This window comes from Phalacrocorax carbo, chromosome 15, assembly GCF_963921805.1.
Source record: "Phalacrocorax carbo chromosome 15, bPhaCar2.1, whole genome shotgun sequence".
In the NCBI taxonomy this organism is placed as follows: domain Eukaryota; kingdom Metazoa; phylum Chordata; class Aves; order Suliformes; family Phalacrocoracidae; genus Phalacrocorax; species Phalacrocorax carbo.
This window is the reverse complement of record NC_087527.1, coordinates 16,674,228-16,690,008: the sequence shown is the minus strand read 5'-3', so window position 1 is coordinate 16,690,008 and position 15,781 is coordinate 16,674,228. Positions and strand designations below refer to the sequence as shown.

General features: G+C 47.9%; 1 protein-coding gene across 1 annotated transcript; it reads right to left on the bottom strand.

Annotated features, from left to right (window-relative positions):
- Positions 1–1,862: 1,862 nt before the first annotated feature.
- Positions 1,863–15,518, bottom strand: YDJC (YdjC chitooligosaccharide deacetylase homolog). The gene is made up of 5 exons (XM_009500401.2): positions 15,361–15,518; positions 7,436–7,595; positions 6,589–6,688; positions 5,450–5,627; positions 1,863–3,357 (listed from the first exon to the last, which is right to left on the bottom strand). Exons 1-5 carry the CDS (start codon positions 15,516–15,518, stop codon positions 3,033–3,035), a joined length of 921 nt encoding a protein of 306 aa, XP_009498696.1. The 3' UTR covers positions 1,863–3,032.
- Between the last annotated feature and the right edge of the window lie 263 nt (positions 15,519–15,781).

Genomic DNA, 15,781 nt, shown 5'->3' with positions numbered 1-15,781 from the left:
ACCAAATTTTCACATCTTTGTGTCTTTATTTGCAGAAAGCTGGTACTGATTTTGTTTCATTCACGCTCACTCGGGTTCATAATAAAATAATGCCAATTTATCTGTCAAACTGAAGTGTGTATAACTTCATCACATGAGTCACGGTACCTTCTGATCATGTCTGTTGGCACAAAACCTGCCATTCACTAAACTTTCTTTTTATTTAAAACTGTAGCACTAGTTTGCCGCCCTCGTTACTACTCCATAGCGCGCTTTCTGGTTGCGAGCCTCTCGGGTCAACGACGGCGTTTATTTGAACAGTGTGACTTGGATGCCGTTGAACGGGACCTGGAAGGGCTGCGTAATTCAAGGAACTCCGGCCGATCCGTACGGGCCCGCAGCAGCGCCGTGCCGGCTAGTCCGATTTCATCTGTAAAGGTCATGTAGGAGACGGACGCTGCTATCGGTTCTCTTTGTGTGTTCTTCATAGTTCAGTCTCTAAACTATGAGATGTGTAACCTAAGCGATGGCTTTCAGAGGGCTGCCTACAAGCAAAAGCCAGAGATCAAATATTGTACTGTACGGTTGAAGTCTGAGGAGAAAAAAAATTGAATTACAAAGTCCTATGTTAACTCAGGAAATCAAGCTCTTGTCCTCTCCGGTTCCCGAAGCCATGCTGAATTCTGAACGTGCAGTTCAATATCCAAAATAAAAACAACGTACTGGTGAAACTACACCCAGGAGTACTGGTATAGGCTTTCTGCAATTCCATTCTGCTACCCTAATAAAAATTGCTCTCAAAGGCTTTGTGGATGGTTTTATTTTCAGAGAGTTGGGGTTTAGACTTCTTTGTTACGTACCCTCGTGCAGTGGCGTTCGTGGGTATTGGTCTGAATGGGTTTTTAATTTTAACTCAGTGTTGCCTTTAAAGCTTTCATAGAAGCTCTGAGAAGCTTCCTTCCCCATCGCCGTACGTTTTACACAATTGCAAGGTTCCCTATTTAGAAGTCCTTTACTACTCTTTATTTATCCCTCTATTTAAACCACTCTTGAATTTAAAAGAAAAATGGGGGTTTAACGCTGTTCATTTAAAAATATGGAATTTGCAACATTTTGTTTGTTTGCAACACAGAACTGGCGTGGGTGAGGCTGCCCTCGCGTCTGCAGCGTTCAGCAGAACGGGCGTGCAGCATCCTGGGGACTGCGATCAGAGCAAATGCGTCTGTTAGAACACGGAGCAATTTAAATGTTAAAATTAAGGTTAAAGAATGTACATCAAAATATGTCACATTACCTAAAAAACTGAGATCTGGTATTAAATAACCAGTGTGTGAATGAAACAGCATCGGTCACTAGATGGCACCCGCAGGTCTCTCTGCGCTCCGGGCGTTCGGCCGCTTCCTGCAGGTCTGATCGCCCCGGCTGTTCTATTCCCTGTTATCCCACAGCAGGAACTTTGCCATCAAACACCGCTGGGCCGAGCTTCAGAAATCGAGGCGCTCCAAAAGGTAACTGCTGCTCTCTTCCGACTGGGCCGTTCGGCGTAGCAGCGCGGTGGATGGGTTTCCAAAACAAACTTGTCATATGGCAAATTAATCCCGTGACAGTAATTTAGGAAAGAACCTGGAAAATATTTTCTAAATATCCTTGATGTTTTTCATATTGGTACAGAATTAAAACTTCCTCAGATGTTTTATAGGGAAGGTCAAACGGTTGCTGTTAATGATAGAAAAAGGCGTCCTTTCAGCACCCTGTGGGCACGTGCGGTAGGAGCGGACAGGTGAGTGGGTTTAGTTTGCTCTCCAGCTGTAACTAAAACTAAACACCTGAAGCATTATAATAGAAAAAGGCCTGAGTTTATTTTTCACTTCAAAGAATTATGATCATCTTGAAATTTTTAATATTTAAAAAACCAGTTAACCAAAAATGATTACGTTAAATCGATCACTTTTGTGCAGAAAATGAGCATGAACAATCTAAAACGTTTTTTTCCCCATGTGAAAGTTATACATGAGCGACAGGGCCACAGTTAAGAGCACAGTTAACCATATCAGTGTTACTAAGGCTTGTTGAAGTCCAGATGCTTCGATGGCAGTAAGAAAACTGGACAAATACGGGGACGTTCTCCACTTGAAAACTTGCCCGTAGCTGTACGCAGCCGTCCCACGCGTTTCTGACGCGAGGCAGCACAGGAACAGTTGCTGGTGAGCTCTCGTGTGCAGCAGTTACTGAAATAGCAGATGGGTCAACAGTTGCTGTTCTTGCAAAGTCGTCCAAAAAAAAAAAGAAAGAAAAGCCTCTGTGAAGGGGCCGTGGCTGATGTTACTTTCCTACAGCGGCTTAATGCCAAGAGGTAACGCGAACAGGGAGAGCCACAACTACCGCTGGCGGAGGCTGTATGTGGACTGAGGCCGCCAACGCCAACCCGTGAAACCCGTGATCCGGCTGGTCTGGCCAGAGAAACGCTCTGAGGTAACGGGCCCCTGCGCCCGGGCCGTCGATGGGCCGGCGCGAGGGGAGGGGAAGGGGCCACGGCGGGTGCCTTAAGAATGCTGGAGGGTTCCAGGCCGCCCGTGGGCAACCTGTGCCCAGGAGTTGCTCCAAAGCAGTGCCTCCCCACCAGCATCTAGCTTTTTCTTTGCAGTCGAGTCCAAAAAGAGAAATGATCAGAGCCCTCTGGGTGCTGGCGTGCTGCTTGGGCCTGCAGCAAAGCCTGCCTCTGTGCTGCTCGCCATCGCGTTGGCAGGAGCGGAGGGCTGGGCCTTGCCCGCCACGCTGCGCTGCAGTGGCGTGCGAGTGGGTGACACGGAAGAGGTTTGGCACATTCAAAGCCGATGCTGTGGCCTAAAACCTGCCAGTCAGGGCTCTGGGGCACTGCCTGTAGCTGCTCACAGGGTGCTGCTCTTCTGTGATCATCCCAGTGCCACTCCCAGCTCCTGTCGGCCGTACCAAGAGGCATCACACCGGTAACGGTGGTCTGGCTTCTCGGGGCATTAGCAACTGCCCGTCTTCAGCGTACGAATCAACGCGTGTATGTAGGTATGTTTGATTACTTAAAGGTCTTTGAATGAACAAAGCTGAATATTCCTGGTTTTGTAATGGCTCTGCAGCTCTGGCTTAATTAACGTCTGGAGTTCATGGAGGCGTTCCCAGGACTGTGAGAAATCATCTGGTCCCTCCCCGCAGCCGCCGACGGGCGGGACGCTCGGGTACCCTGGGTGGACCATCAGCTCGATCGTTACGGTCCCGCTCTGCGGCGTCAGGTGCGCGGGTGCCTTGGACATGAACTCCACGATGGCGGCATCGATGGCGCTCCAGATGTTGCTGACAGACATGTTCTTGCCCATGGTGCTCAGCCCTATGTAAATGTCTGGCCACCTGTAGCCAGAGGAGGGAACACTGCTATTAATGGTAACGAGGTAGGTCTGAAAGACTGTGTTACACTCAGGGGATTAGGAATCAAAATGTACCTAAAACTTAAGGTAGAAAAAGGCGGGGTTTGTGTGTGAACGTTAAACAAAAGTAAAAGCAGAACTACGTGCCAGTAATGCTTTGTCTTTCCTGATCGAAACCAGGATACTATCTAAAGCAGGGGTTCTTCAGTCTGACAGAAAGTCGCAGCAAAGCCCCCGTACTGCTCTTACTGCTGCATTTATGTGGGCTGTGTCACAGCACAAGCATTGTTTGGCATCTGTGAGCTTACAGGTGTGCTTTGACGGCACAAAAGGGAAGAGCAGAGCTAAACTGAGAAATAATGCTATCAAAATAACTATTGCTAGGCCAATTAAAACCTGAATAATAAACATGTCTCAGTAATAACCCTTGGCTAAGTAGAAGCAAAAAAATCACTGAAAGTAAATGGAAACCACCCTGCTAACAAATCATTCTGCTAGACTATATCAAAAAGCTGTAATAAAAGACAAAACACTGGACAGAACATCGTTACTACTCAAGAGCAAACAGCTAAGAGGAAACCAGCTAGACGCTGTTTCTTATGTGGAGTCAATGCAGTTCTTTGTTCAAGTCTGGCTACAAACCTCACTTCTAGTGTGACACGTACAAGCCCAGGGGGCTGTGCAAGTGTATGCCAGGGCAGGAGGAGGCAGTTTTTGGAAGAAACCAGGGCTGGGGTCTTCACCTGTTTGACGAAGGAAGAGCCCAGATGAACACTCAGCTCTGAAAGTGTGTGCAGGACTTGGAGGAAAAAAAAAATTAACTTTTGAAAGCTGTAAAGTGATTAAACTTGCGAATGCCCCATTGCCAATGCAGTAAGCACAGCCTTGCGCTCCTGTGTCATGCTCAGCGTGGTACCTCTTTGCACGGATGCTGAAACTGAGTTGCAGAGTTGGGTTCCCTGTGTCTTCAGCTGCCGGCGCTCGCCTCATTTCCCTGGGTTTCTTCATGTTATGCATTTCTTCTGTAAGAGTTTGTCCCTCCTGGCTCCCCTGACACCAGGTGTGGAGGTGGAGCGGTGCGTGCTGGGGGGGGAGCTCGGGCCCGGCATGGGGGTGCCACGGGGCTATAAACGTGCTGGTCCCAGGGTGGCCCCTCAAGCTCCTCCCTGCGCCCTGGAAGCTGATCACCAGAGCAGCAGCTTCTCAGAGGTAGGTGGACACCTGCCCTAAACCCACCTGCTCTCTGCTGCTGAGCTGCTCTGTGAGCTGCTGCGCCCGCCTCTCCCTTGGAAAGGGGCTGGGCGAGTACAGTCCGTGTGCCCTGGCTGGAAAGAGCCCGGTGAAACGCCAGCCTGCTGCTAGTGCTCAGAGCAGCGGACTGGGGAGGTGGGGGAGAGCCAAGAAAATAATTTCTTCAGGAGACTGAGAAAGTAATGAAATCAGCCCCTAAGGACAGGTCTCAAATGCAAGGGTCGCAAAAGATGTGCGTTTAATCCATAAAACAATATCTGATTTAAGCCTTTTAGAAAAGTATGTTATTGGGGGAAGGGTTGAGCTTTTTGGGTTTGGCCCCTGAGGTGCAGGACGCTGACAAGACTGATTGCTTAGAACAGCGATCACCTGCTGTGGCACTGCAAGCTCTCTGAGCTTCCTGCCTCCCCTTAACAACAAACACTTGCCTCTAATTAGTCTTTCCTGCTACTTAAAACCCTTTCCTCACTATTCCAGGGAGATGAAAAGTTATTTCTTGAAAACTTTCCCTAGGTGTTTCTTTTAAAGTTCCAATGTTAATGGAACCTGCAGTCCCAGGTGTGGGGCTAACGCTGCTTCACGAGAAAGGCCAAGACGCACACCCTGAACAGAACAATCCCTTTCAGGTGGGAAATGAGTCATCTCTGCTCAAACAGATCTCCCGACTAAGCCCGAGTGCCCCCAGCACTCTTCTGCTCCTCCTGAACCTCCTTGTAAGCTCCAAAGTGGAAGGAGAAAGGTGGTGTTCTGTTCTGAAGATGCTGTCAGGAACTGGTAAGATTTTAATGCTTTACTACAAAAAGGATGAGTAATGCCTGTCTTACCTTATTCCATGCTTTGTAAACACATCCACTGTGTTAAAAGAGTCTTCTTCTACTCCCAGATAAAAGTCCATCAGGGATGGTGGAATCCAGTCACAGTTATGAAGGCCTGGCTCTATTGGGACACGTGTGTACTTAATCCCATATTCCTCTAACACCTCTGCAAATACATGTCTGACCTCTGTAAGTAAAAACAGAGGCACTTTAGTCCGGAATTAGACAACCAGCTCACCGTGTCCCCTGAAAGCTGTTAGCACAGAGAGGTCTTTCCTATCCATTTTTAAGAAAATATAATCCCATTTGGCCTCTCTTCTGCTGAAATGGTTTTCTTCGCCTGGATGGGAGCCCCCTTCTATACTGGAAACATTACTCCCTCAACATCTGCTGTAGATGCCTTGTCTCCCCTTCAGAGCTGAGCATTAGTCCAGCAACCCCTTCTAAGTTAGAGGCTCTGGTCCTAGAGTGCAGAGGTGACTGCGCTGTCGGGAACAGGTGGTTCTTCAAGCACAGCCAGATTTGTTGTAAGGGTACATTGCCAAGAGCGATGTCACCCAGAGGCAGCTGCATGCTGGAGTGGGGAAGTCTGGATTTTTTTGTTCATTCTACTTCCCGTCTCTGTACCACAATGACCTTATTTGCAAAACAGGGACAAAGATACTTGCCCACCTCTGTAAAGCATGCTGAGACCTGCAGACAGAGCTAGGTGTGGAAATGCAACTGACGGGATGGAGTTCTCCTCTCCTAGCACCTGAAAGAGCTGCCAGCTTTCCCAAACTCGAGCATTACAGTTTAAACTGGCCAGCCTGCTACTTGCCCTGGCCTGCCTCCTTTGGTGTGGGCAGGAGCATGGAATTAGGATGCTGAGGTGAATTATCAGTCCTTGGAGGAAAAGGTGTAACCTGGGCCATTTGTGCCATTAATCCCCTTGCACTGCTACAGGAAGACCCAGGTCACCACGCTGCCCATTTGGGCCCGGGCAGGACTGTCCCCCCAGGGGCAGGTGGGAACATTCAAACTGCAATTGTAGAGCAAATATCTTACAGTGAGGTTTATTACCCAAACAGGGAGCCGTGGCAAGGGGAGTCCCTTCTGAGATGACTCTCACCTACTCAGCCCTGGGAAGAAGAGGACCCCCTTCTTACCTGGAAGGACGTGGACATGCTGGTGCCCATCCATGTGAGGAGGTAGGTGACCTGTCAGCTCACGGAACAGCTCCACCTGGGCCTTTAGCTCCTGCTTCACCTGTGCGGCAGAGAAGGGGCAGAGCAAGAGCTGTGAGCAGGCTGAGATCAGGAGAGCGCAAGGGGGCTGCTGGAGACCTTGCTGGCCAGTAGTCGGGAGCTGGCCCTGCGGGGCACAAAGTGCTACGATGTTAAATGGACATGCAAAGCAGCTGGATTGCCCAGAACCTCCCCCCGGCGTGGGTTTCTATGGTACTGGTCATGTGGGTGGTGCTGATACTGGGATTTTCTAAAATACAGAGGACGTTTGAGTACCCGTTTCCCTTTAAAATGAATAGGGAAATGGGTGCTCATATCCCTGTTGATCACCTGAACACATTCATCTTTGCTCGTGGGGCAAAGCCAGCCATCTCCCTAGAGAACACAAGCCTCTCACAGGTGATGAAAAGCCTGCTGCCTACTTAGCACCTCTCTGGCATTTTCCCTTTCCTGATCTCTAGGTTCTTTGTGAGTGCCTGTTCCAATGCCTCTGCTGCCCCCTCAGATAAGCAGTTAACAGGACATTAGTGTATTCAGGCGCTGAAGCGGGGAGGAATGAGTTCTCAAAGGCTGCAGAGCCTTTGGCAGAACTAGGCCCAGGTCCCTAAAAGCCAGCTCCAGCTGCCCAGGCAACAGAGCCAAGATTCATCTCTGAGCTTACTCAGAGCTGGGACCTGGGAAGGGGCTTCACCTGTTACATGCTGGGATAAGTGCAGGCTGATCTGTATCAGGAAAGCAAGCTGCATGGTTGTCTGTGGCTTTCTCCTACCTCTGACATATTCAGGAGACCTTTTGATAGCGCTGTTCTGAATCCCATTTTCCCATGGAAGAATCCATATTGGTTGAGCAGAGAAGAGGTTGTCTTGAGCACCTCGCATACAGGAGAGCCCTCGGAGAGGTTGGCATGCAGGCCTATTGGGATGTTGTATCTGTAACAGGAATGAACTATCTGTTAAACTTTGCACCTCCACCTCCCTTACTGTGACCAAAGGGGGAGATTTCAGGGAAAGATCTAGACTGATCTAAAAAGTGGTGGTGTAGCCACTGGAGTACATCTTCATATCCCTGTTCTTCTAGAAGGTAACGCGGAACAACGCTGACCAGAGCAGAGTATCTCCAGGAAGTAATCCTGTGCAGTCTGCCAAGGGCCAGTCTGTGAGACGCCCCCAACTCTGTCCTCGCCCTGACTCCTGTGGAGAGAGCAGGTATCTCAGGCTAAATGCCATAAAAGCACTAAATGCTGTAACTGCATGCTACTGTTAACTCCCTGCAGCCACTAGTGAGTAACAGAGAGACCTGGACCTTGCAACCCTTTTCTAAAGCACTTCATTAGTCCTTACTAGGTATTCCCTTGAGTTGTTTACCCTACTAAAGATGCTACATTTATGAGACATCCGAGTTTTACTTGACAACTTCTAAAGCTGCCCTTAAGTAGAATCCAGTCATACATAAACGGTGCCCAAGGCAGCTGTAACGGCAACAGTGTAGGCTACGAGTGTAAATACTGTCTGAGTTTAAGGGTTTCCTGGTCCAAGAGGCTGCAGCTGAAATGGCCCGCAGCGGCCAGGTTACTGTCTGCTGGTGCAGGTGATCACTCACTGAGTGACAAGGCTAGGCTGTACAAAGTAGCATCTCTCTGGCACAGAGGAAGGACTGCTGCAGGGAGGTCGGCAGTGTAAGTGTAGAGCCTTGCTAAGGAATCACAAGGGTACAATTTATTAACTAGTTGCACTCGCAACATTAAGAAAAAAAAAAAAACGAAACAAACTACGGAGCTAGTGTAACTGTAGAGCTCCTCTCAGCCACAGGGCTTTGCAGAGTGCTGGCGTTTCCTTCTTGGTCTGTGCTGTGGATTCCACTATAATAAAAACAGGACCTGCAAGTGCTCAGATTTGTGCCGTGTTTCATTAGCACGTCTGGAAATCCTCAGAATCAGAGGCCAAAATGATGCTTTGGAACTTTTTCCCAGACAACCCCTGGCCTCTGGCTGACCCAGTAAGCAAATGGCAGAAGTGCAATGTTCTTTCTGTGCTGCCCAGTCTGAGTCATGGAGCAGAGTTAATTTCAAGGCAACAAGTCTGCGATGCTTTAAATCCTTCCTAGAACTTCTGCAGGGAGCTGCTAAAACTGGGCATGGCCCATCCCTGTTACAGCCCTTGTACCACAAGGAGGAAAACAAAAGCAATTGGTTTTAATTGCCATTTAGGCAAAGCATGCAAAAACCAGCTCCTCCCCTTCTGCCTGCTGCCCTGAAGCAGACTAGTGAAGCACCACGTTACTGGAGACAGGAGGATTGTGGATGGATTGGACCATGTTGGAGTCATTCAGCTCCTAAGGCTTTGGCCCTTGCAGGACTGAAAGACTTTTCTCCTGGCTCCTCCATGTCTTGTGCTCCAGGTGGATGGTGTATTCGGTTGCTAGATACTGCACCTTCTCAGAGACATAGATGTTATGAGTGAAGTTGTATGGACAGCTCTGTGAAACAAAACATGTCCGTGTCTTTCCAGGCCACTGTGTGACTAGGGAGCTTGAACATTTGCTTAATGGTGCAAAACAGCTTTGTGGAGCGAAAGGTCCTCTCTGGCTTTTCTGATTTGGTAATTTCTCCGCAGAGGGCCTGATTGTATTACTGATGATAAATGCTCATATGGTTTTCATACGTGGGGGCCCGAGCACGACATGTGCACACTGACTCCTCGCTAACACAAGAACTAGAAGATGCTGTCATTGGGAGTGGGGGCCCTTAAGCAGGCCGCTGATGGCAGGGCAGGAGGCAGCTACAGCGCAGGAGGGGTGCTGTGGCAGGAGGGCTTCCCCTCCGTCCTGTGTCCTGCTGCGTACCCCGCATGAGTGCAAAGGCAGAGGGGGAGCCTATGGGTTTGTTTTGGTTTTTTTTAGAACGCCACCCTAGATTCTTTATCATGTCTCTGGGAAGCCCTAACTGCATCAGCTGATAGTGTTATTTGTACCACAGCCTCTGCTGTCTGCAAGAAGAATAATTTGTGTGTTACCATGAATCAGCAGATGGAAGACTTTTTTCTTGAACACTCGCCTTCTCATGTGTTGTGGGAGGGCAAGAAATGAACAGCTGAGCCTCTCAGTGTTGTCTCCCAGGAGCATCGAATGAACCACCTCCAATTGTGCAATGCCCCAAATGCTTCAAGGGAGGCTATTTCCAGGAAAAGGCAAGCCCCTCCGACAGGTGTGGGACACGGAGGAGCCAAGCACTGTGCTGCGTAACATTAGAGCCACTCCTCCGCCTGAGCTGAAACCAGCCCCAGCGCGGGGGAATGTGCAGAATGTGGAAGTGCAGAGAGCTGGCCTTGTTCTCGCTGTAAGGGGAGACGCTGACTGTAACTTAGAGCATGTTTCGGAGCTTTGGCTAACACCAGCTGAAGATCTTAATAGTTTTCTCTTAGAGTTAGTCCTGGCTGCTTTGACAGACTGTCCATGCTGAGGCATCCAAAGAGGAACTGCTAGTGTTTAGCGCCTCTGGGATACAGGGACTGAAACCAAAACTCAAAATGCAGCACATGAGAAACTTGTTCAGAAATATTCATCTGTGGGAGATGCGCGGAAGCAGGCATGCTGGGAAAGCTGAAAGGATACGGGAAGGAGGACAACCCAGCTGGCACAGCAGGGTTCTGCTGCTAACTAGCATTCTTCTGTACCTAAATATGTGTTTTTTCCCGAGCGCAGTGAGCCAGATGATGCTCCTGTTCAGCTCCAAACGTCCTGCTGCCCAGCGTTCGTTCCTAACAGTCCTGACACTGCCTGAGTACCTGAAACCCTAAGTGCAATGAGATGAAAGCATGAGCAAAACTTAAAGCATTACAGTAATTAGCTGGGTAGTACCTTGGGAGGCAGGGCTCCAGTCATGCTCCAGTCAAGACCAGAGGCTTGGGCTTTAAGACTGAACCAACAGGCTTTTTTCCCCGCTGACGAAAACACCCACTGGACTAACTCTTGCTCCTGAGTGCCTCTCACCACTGACATGTAGCTTCTGCAACCAAAGAGCAATGCCAAGGCATGCTGTAGTGTAAAAAAGGCAGGGAGATAAGTCAAGTTATGGGACCATTCTGGAAGGGCCCTTTTTTCAGAGAGCAGTTAATTGTTTCTGCTACACAAACATATTGTAAAGTTGCCCTCATCTTTTTAAAGACTGTAAAGTATGTGCTGTTTTATTGGCTAGAAAGGAGAAAAAAATATGATATACCCTTACAAAAAATGCTACAAGGGGCAATAAGGAATTCAGTCTCAAAAGATTTCTGAGTCAACAAGCCCAGCCCAGTTATCAAATGGAGAGGAAATACAATCAGCTAAACTGCTTCCTTTTCAAGTAGTTGCTTGTTTTGCCACATGAGTGCTCTGAACAAATGTCTCTGCTGAGGCAATGGGCTTTTGTGCAGTTGCAATCCCTGTTCATTCATATCCTTAGCCGGAAAGGGTCCCTGGAGACTGTTACTATACTGAGTCACTCTTTTCAAGTGCCCACCAGCTTTGCACATTTCTGAGCTTGGTGGATGAGTAACAGTGCCCTGGGCCCTGCCTGGCCACAGCATGGATGCTGTGCAGTCCCTGCGTTCCTGGGAGCAGTTGCAGTGGCTGTGGGAATTATGTGACCCCCCAAGCCCAGTCACAGTTGTCTTGCTCTGGCATAAGCATGGCCCTCACCCTTTTCCTTGATGGGTAAACAGATCCCACCTTCCACATCCTGTCTGTATCCTTATCCGGCAAATTACTGGTTCATCAGGTTTCAGCCCAAGTGTGACACAATTAAGAGCCTCGTGTAAATATCTGTATCTAGACAACCTGCTTCAGTAAACATCCAAGTGTCTGAAGCCAGACAAAGCAGGGCTGTGCTTTATGCAAAAAGTGCACCTCTTAGCGTCTCCATGTTGGCATTTTCATACTTTCCCACCCCGCCTCAACTTTTACCCTTCGGCAGACTGTAAGATCTAACTGTCTTTCATCAAATAGCATCTTGTCTTGCTCCATTACTGCTAAGGACTTATTCCTGCAGGACGAAACACTCCAAAGCCTCTGCAGAGTTTAGAACTGGTCCTGTAACATAGCTTAGGGACATGACTTTCTTTTAAATTACATCTTTGTATCAACCGAAGCTCCTGTGTCCATGACCTTACATCAGCAAAAAGTGCTGCTGCCAGTGAAGTTAATATGATCTGGAATTCTAGTTTAAGGCCTCGGATTGGGCCCCACCCGTAATCCAAACACAGTTCAGCAATGGAACTGTCTGCCTTGTGATTAACAGTCAGATAAAAGGGTAATGGGAAAGCACAAGAGACTTCTGGATTAGTCACATGTTGACTGGGACGGTCAGAATTAAGTCACAATTTACACACACATTTTGCAATTAGTGTTGATGGGAAAGGAAGTGAAAACATAGACAGCAATTAAATGTGGTTTTGTTAGATTCTTCTGTTAAATGTACCCAGATGTTGTGGGGGCTTCAGCTCTCGTGTAGCTGATGTTCAGCATTTCAACTGCAGAAAGCCCAGGAAGACTGAGGTTGTGTTCTAAAATGTGTCAATCATCTTCTTCATCTTCGTCTTCAACTATTTGCATATGATCATTTGGAAAAGGGTCCTAATAGTCAGTGACAACTGAGCTGGTTGATAAAAGGGGGGAAAAACATCGCAGCAAACAATCTTGGGTCTCTGTGCTATCTCCATATTTCTAAGGAAAAATGAAGGTACCTGTTCATTTCAGGTAAGAAAATAACCCTTCCAGTCTCTGGGAAGGGCTCTGGAATAATCACCAGGAAGACTAGCTGACTTCAGGGTGAGGCCTGATAAGTAGAAAATAGAGATTATATTATATGGATAATCAGGAAGTGGCAGTCAGTCTATGCCCCATAAAGAGAAAAGTTTTGAGTTACTAAAAAAAAAAACCCACAGTGGAAGTTTCTTCTCCCGCCTGCTGTCCTGGCTATGTACTGCTCCAGCAATTGCTATCAATAGGTTTGTCATTCGGTGATGAATCAGGCCTCTGCTGAAACTCCTCTTTTGACTGAAGTGAGCAGGTCCCATCTTTTAGGCTGGTTGTGACAGTGAACAAGAAAAGCCCAAGATCTAGCACCTAGATGTTAGGGAAGGTGTATTATTTACTGCTTGGTTGTGCTGTTTTGCAATTAGTTTGTGCTAGAGCTGGTACAAAGATCTGCTGACTACCGTCACATCTCTGCCAAGGCTTCTAATCAAAACACAGGGCAACAGATGGCATACCCGGAGGCCTACAGAATTACTGTGAAAATGAAGGGAAGAATGAAATTCCAGAGGAACTGTGTTCCTTTCCGAAGGATGCCAAGTCCTACCATTACAGGGCAGCATCATGTGCTTAAGAGGAGCTATCCTGCAAAAAAAAGTTGTCTTGTTACTAATCAGTTTTGCCTGTGTCCAATTAACTGAAGACCAGGTGAGGAGAGAGCTCAAGACCTGCAGTGACGAGCAACCACATCACAGACAGTTAATCAAGAAGCACCCAGATAATCTCCACAAGCCATAGAAACAGTCCAGCGCTCGGACAATCCTGGCACCGTATGTGCAAAAGACCAAATCCCGTAACACTGGAATGCACCACAGGAAAGAACAAGCTACTTGCTTCAAGCCTCTTCTCTCAGCTGGTGACAGATCCAGTCTCCCTGCTTACACCACTGTCTAGTCAAGGCTGAAATGTCTGCTGTGGAGTTAAGCATATATGCATGTGTGTGGATATTGTGTGTGCATATATATAGTACTTGCTTAGTTGGGTGTCTGTGGGGGAAGGCATCTGTGTCTAAAAAGAGTTTGTGTGAACCTTTGCAATAGAGGAACAAATATCTTAGGGGTGACACAAGCTTGTTTACACGCACGGGTTCCAGTTAAGGGCATGTGTACTAGCAGCACCTGAAGTGGGGCTTTCATTAGAAGGTGACGAACGCTTTTCCCCAAACCTGCAAGTGCTTCCCTCATGCATGGGTAGGGCTGAATACAGCTGCAGAGCCTTACACAAATGAGAACTGCAGAAACTGGGCTGTTGATCTTCAGTGCTGACAGAAGTTCCCAAAGTCACCCTGCTTATATTCTCAGAAATACATTTAAATCCATTTCATTCACATCTGCAATTCAAAACTAGCCCCCAAAAGAATGAAATTGTAGCAGCAGGTTGCAGCTTCTGCTGACACCTGCCCTCCAACCTGGCTTTTCACACCTGTACCAGCTGTCAGCACAAGTGTCATGACCTGGATTCAAAGATGCTTTTTAAACCTCTGATTACATGGCCTACTTTCTGGCTACGGAAATGAGGCCAGGTGGATTCTATATTTAAAAGCCTGCTAAAGCCCACGGCTAAAATAGCTGACAACATTACCAGAGTGTTGGGGCTTAAAGGGTTTCGGTGCCTCTGTGTCTGAGAGAAGTGCTGGCTTTTATCTCCTTGTTTTACATTCCATTTGTTTCATTTACTAACAGGATTTTAGGTATCTTAAGAGTGTTGTGTCCTTCTGCCTCTCCCCTTACTATCCCAGAGGCAGTTCCTCTCCCAGTGTTGTGTGTAATCTCTAACCCTTTTAACAGAAGACCAGTTTGCCACTAATGCCACACCCTGGCTTCCTGGACCACCCAACACCAAAGCAGCTACAGGATGCAAACAACTTCCAAGGACCCCTAAAATCACAGCCAAAAGGGGGAGAGATGTTCAAGGACAGCATGACCAATGAAACTGTCCCCTGCAGTAGTTGTTTTGAAGCATAAAGTCTCAGTTCCAGTGCTAGCACAGCTCCTTTACTTTTTTTGCTTTCATTCATTGTTTCTCAACCCTGCTGCTTTCTCTTTCAGGACATACTCCTGCTTCCAAGTGCCTGCCCACACTGGAGCTGAAGAATTAACTGGGTTTTACCTTCTAAATACAAGTAATACTTCCTGCTAAAGGATTTGCTGGGCTAGTCCACGAGGACGACACGTAGCATTTGATCTGCTACAGAGCCAACTGTGTCAGCAACCTCTGAAAAGTCCGTGAAGGAGTAAAGGTGGTAGGTACAAGGCAGGTAAAAGCTGTTGTCCCTCTCTTTATATATGCAGTTTTTACAAATGGATTTAACAAGCCAAGGATTAATAGAAATATTGAGGTGCCTTTTTAAAAGGTTTCTGGGGTGGAAAAATCAAGTTTTTCACTACCCAGATTTATAACTTTGCCCGCGCAGAATCATACCTTTCCCTGACTCTGCAGTGAACCTGGCTGACCCGGTGTTCAGCCTGGCTGAAAAGCATCAAATTAAATGAAATTTAAAGATTTGTGCTTTTATGCTCTAATAGTTTTAGGGATAGCAGCTTGGCCTGGGTATATAGCCTCAACTTTCATCCTGATGGTGCACCTTTTAGAAGTCTGGGAAAAGGAAATCCAACAAAACAAAACTCTACGAGTCAAATTGTGTAACTGGCTTTCCATCCCAAAGGAAAAAAGGTGCAGTGCAGTGGCTAATACCAGAGAAAGAGCCATTATGGGTATGGTTGGCAGGTCATGGGTTTTACTAAGAAGGGTCTTAGTAAACATACCTGGGATCCAGTTTTCTTATACCAGCCTGGGCTATGATACAGGGTTTATGCTGGGGCTACAAAATACTAGATTTTACAGGCTTAGCTTTCCGTGGATAGCCTGTGGAGGCTGTCCACAAAAGAACTAAAGAAAGTAGCTTACCTCCTCGCCAGCTCGGCTGCATCTGCTGCAGCACTTCCGTTGACTAGAAGGGACACATTAGATACCGCACCGGCCAGGAAACAGTCCACGATGCCTTGGTTTCTCCGAGGACAATAGCCAAAGTCATCTCCAGTTACTATTAGCTTCACCTGAAGCATCCTTAGAGGTCATCCCTAGCAAAAAGGCAAAGGAGGGAAAACCGGAGCAATCAGCAGTCTGCAGATCACAGGCAAACAGGAAAAGACAGGCTCGGTGGGGGTGAACCCAGTCGTGACTCAGCCCCTGACTAACTCCTCCTGCTCCACCTCAGCCTGCCGCTGTCTCGCAGCTTGCACAGTAGCCGATTGGCGTGTGGCCGCCGGGCCGTCACCGCACCTGCCTGCTCCCGCAGTGGAGCAGCGGAGCCCGCCTGCCTTTGCGG